General features: G+C 34.3%; 1 protein-coding gene across 2 annotated transcripts in view; it reads left to right on the top strand.

Annotated features, from left to right (window-relative positions):
• Positions 1-2539, top strand: part of LOC107714796 (RAC-alpha serine/threonine-protein kinase-like) — a 23440-nt gene extending 20901 nt beyond the window's left edge. For both annotated transcript variants that reach the window (XM_016520769.1, XM_016520768.1), the window contains exons 12-14: positions 614-701; positions 790-892; positions 1066-2539. In XM_016520769.1, the coding sequence (XP_016376255.1) occupies positions 614-701; positions 790-892; positions 1066-1145 (271 nt within the window). In that variant the 3' untranslated portion in view covers positions 1146-2539. The remainder of the gene's footprint in view (positions 1-613; positions 702-789; positions 893-1065) is intronic.
• The last annotated feature ends 1857 nt before the right edge of the window (positions 2540-4396 follow it).

The following is a 4396-nucleotide window of genomic DNA, read 5'->3' as shown; positions in this document are numbered from 1 at the left end:
TTTATTCGCATTGGCCCATGGAAACCTCTATGAACACACTTGACTTGACTTGGCTAAAAAATCGCGGGGGACGAATTTACGTTTTATTAAAAAGTGTTTACGCATACACTCATGGCGCGCAGCCGCGCACACACATTTGGATAGGTTAGATTCCTGCCTCCGTTGCGAGTTCCTATCAAGCACTTTACCAATTCAACTACTCTCTTCTTCTCCTCCTGCCTTGCTCTTTGGCCCGCATCACTCACCGCAGAGCAAGCCTGTTCTCCTGTGAAAACGTGGGAAAAGCCGACGAGGAAGAAGTTGGGGCGATGCGCCGGGAAAATGCCCGGTATGCCCGATTACCAATCCAGCCCTGCTTTGTGGTAACACAGCAGCAGCAATTGTTGACTCATCAGCTTGCCAATGAAAATGCTGCTCTCTTGATCACTTGGTCAAGTGAAAAAATTACAAGCAAGAACTAAGAACTGTGTGACAGGGAAAATCTTTAGAAGTATAGTTTTGTGTGTGCGTGTGTGTTTTAAGAGTTCTCTGAAAGTTGTTCTTGGAAAATGCATTAAAGGTAACAAGGGAATGTAACTGTTTGTTTATCTGTTCTTGGGTTTTCTTTCTGCAGGTTAGGTGGAGGTCCAGATGATGCAAAAGAAACCATGCAGCATAAGTTCTTTGCAGGCATTGAGTGGCAAGATGTTTATGAGAAGAAGGTGAATAATAATAATAATAATAATAAAAATTCCTTTTGGTAATAGAGAGGCCACTTACATATAATATTGTTTTTCTGTTTCTCCACAGCTTGTTCCACCCTTTAAGCCCCAGGTAACCTCAGAAACAGACACTCGCTATTTTGATGTGGAGTTTACAGGTCAGACCATCACCATCACACCCCCAGGCCAAGGTGATGCCCCCTCTTACACTACATGTTAAAAACTCTCAATTAACAGGTATTTGGTTAATAATGAAGGCGCCACCAAGTGGTGATTTACAGGTTGCTCTATAAAAATAGAGAAAATTTTTCATTGGTTATGGTTTTTATCTGTGTTGTTTTGTTTTTTTGTTTTGTTTTTTCAGATGAAAACATGGAGTCCTTTGACAGTGATAGAAGACCCCACTTCCCTCAGTTCTCATATTCCGCCAGTGGCACAGCATAAAAACCCTTTAAAAGAATACTTGACCTAGAAATTTCTGTGATCATTTACTTACCCCCATGTCATTACAAATCAGTATGACTTCGTTCCTTATGTGAAACTTAAATAGATTTTTTATTAATATCCTGGCAACACTTCAATTTTTGGAGCTTGACATCATGTCCACACTACTGCAACAGCTTCAGATTGTCTACACTTACTGGATGTATCAAAGTGAAGTTACGATCCATTCGTCCAGTTGTCAGAAGGGTTCATGTGCATGGTACAAAGATAGAACGGGACATCAGTTTACTGTTTGTTGTGTTGCGAACCGTCCAGTGTATACAGCATCACTAGTTATAAGGTTCCGTTTGCTTTTGCGTTGTCACATCACAACGCTTGTGTAGACATGGTGTGACAGTCACCAGATTTGTAACAATATGAGGTTAAATAAATTATGACAGAATTTTCATTTTGGGGTGAACTGTTCCTCACTAATAACACACACACATTTTCTACACAAATACACTCCCCGAGACACTGCTAATAACTTATCCATAGCCCAACTGCACAATATTTATTTTGTAGTAACACCCTTCAATACTGGATTCACAATGTAAAGATTTTATCAGTGATCATTATTCAGTCCAATTCTTTATTGAGCATGTTGCTAGGTTTTTGAAACAGGCTCGATACTCTGTTAGTCATTTATAAATTCTTACAAATGCACTTAAATTCTTAAATTTTAAGACATCACCAAAAATGAAAATTCTGTTATCATGTACTCACCCTCATGTTGTTCTTTTTCACGTTTTTTTTCTACATAAGTTGTACTTAAAATGTGGTTCTTAAGTATGAATGTAGTGTGTCATGGTTGTGTCCTATGAGGACACAATATTACCTGAACACCAAAGAAGTGATGAATTACAGTTACATTAGAGACTTATGTTTGAGTATAATTTTTTTTTAAAGATTGTTTGATTCTATTTTAGGATTGTCTTTCAAAAGATTCAAAGCATTTGCCAAAATCCACTCAGATTTTTCTCAAACAGAACAGCTACGTCTAGAAATTCAGTATAGTAGATTGTTTTGCACCATTGAGGACATCACTATTTGCATGATCTTTACAGTGATGAAACTGAAGGTTTCAGCTAGTGGTAATAGAGGTTAATTAGTTAAATAATTTTTATGTCAATGCAATTTACAAGATTTCTAAGATCTGTCCATGACATTTATTCACACTTTCATGACTCTAAATTTTTAAAAAAGCAAAAGAAAATGAAAAAATAAAATAAAAAATGCCTTCATGTGAGTTTATTATAGCGGGAAATGGTTATACAGCATAAACTAAAATTGCCAAACAATCGATGTAATTAACTTAATAGCATTCTTCTTATATGGATTTATAATTTAAACATTTTTTTTTGTTTTGTTTACATGTTGCATGGTACCCAATATTTATTATGTAATTTTAAATGTTGTATTACATTAATTTATTTAAGAACTGCATTACAAGGAATTCATTACTAAAGTTTTTTTTAAATACGCTGCAGTAAATTCAAGCAAAACAGTTTATTTGGTCTTTATTTCGGTGTGTTTAATGTTTTATTGAAGACATTTGGATAAAATTATGAAGTTTTTTTAATTGACGTCAACAACTTGTCAATGGATTAAGCTGTAAATAATTTTTTTTGCAAGCCTCTGCAAATGTAGTGTATTTTAAAAGTTGCATAATAGTATAAATAATATGACAAGCATGTTTCAGCATTTTGCCCCTTAGATAAAACATCTAACAAAAACAGAGCATTGATTTGGCCAGTATTTGAATAATGAAACCCTTAAATAATATTGAATGTTGTTTGGTGGTCTATGATGTGTATCACTATATTTTTCTTTTTTTTTCTACTTGCTTTTATGTTTTATAAAAGTTTTTCTAGTTCACTAAATATGAAACATTTTACATTGATACACTTCATTTTCAAATTGTGAATGTTTTTCTAAAAAAAACAAAAAAAACATGAGCTTCAGTTATTTGAGTTATTGTCTTAGCAGAATAAGGGACAAAAATATTATACCATGTTTTGAAAAAAAAAAAAAAAATGTAAAACCATATCCTCTTGTTTTTGTTTATGTGTCTATATATATACCATACCCTCTCGTATGTTGATGTGAGACACACCTTTAGAAGAAAAATGATCATGCTTGGGATATTGAGATTATACAATATTTGTCATTTTCATAAAGTGGTTTGAGATCAGTTTATGTAGCATCAATTATAAACATATTTAAGACACATAGACTATATGAATCAAAGTACTGTGACCTTTTTACTTTTTTTTTTTTTTTTTTTAACGCTTACATAGTTTCTGAAACTATTGGTCCTTCTCTCTAAACTCTACACATAAAACCACAAAATATGCACAGAACATTTTGACTTTGCTTGTTCATTGTGCAGTGGAGTGCACCGGAGTTTGTCATAGCACTCACACATAAAAAAATACACTGTAGGTGCAGTGTGCATGCACAATTGATAAACTTTACATTGAACTGAATTGACTTGAGCTGTACAAAGACACTATTGGCTTTAGAGCTGCTTTACAGCAGAATTTGAATTACTACTGCTTTGAAACAATCTGGATTGTATAAAGCGTTTAGAATAAAGGTGACTTACTGTAACTTGTATACACCTTCAGTATATTTACACAGAATTACACAGTACTATATACAGATGTTTTCCCACATGATCATTGGGTGTATGTAATCAGTAAATAAGTATGGCATTTAAATGGCAGTGTTTCCCAGATTAAACACAAGAGCTGTGTCTAATGTAGAGAGCTGTGTTTAGTGTTTTGAAAAAAGTTTGTTTTACAATTGCAAACTGAGTGTAAAGCAGATAATGTGCTTGCAGTTTTGCAGACTTGGTCTGAAGAATGGTTTCACTATGTGCTTAAAGTACACTTTTATTGTGTAAGCAATTTTAAAACACTATAACTACTTAAATGTTTAACATAGTTAAAAACATCTTTTAAGCAATATATAATCCAAAATGATGATTAATACTTTAAATTTTACACCATGTGTATATAAGAGCACATATATGAATATATGGACTATATGAGTCAAAGTCAGGGGCGCGGGAAGATGTTTTCGGTTGGGGGTGCTGTGTGTGTCCGTGTTGGGTGAAAGGGGGGCGGGGGGGTCACCTCATTTGACAACTCCACAAAGCACTACAAGTGCGTCGATATGAACACTCGTTTAAGTGGCATATACACACT

The sequence above is a fragment of the Sinocyclocheilus rhinocerous genome, unplaced genomic scaffold, assembly GCF_001515625.1.
Source record: "Sinocyclocheilus rhinocerous isolate Xijiao unplaced genomic scaffold, SAMN03320098_v1.1 scaffold2524, whole genome shotgun sequence".
Taxonomy (NCBI): Eukaryota; Metazoa; Chordata; class Actinopteri; order Cypriniformes; family Cyprinidae; genus Sinocyclocheilus; species Sinocyclocheilus rhinocerous.
This window is presented reverse-complemented; position numbering and strand designations above follow the sequence as displayed.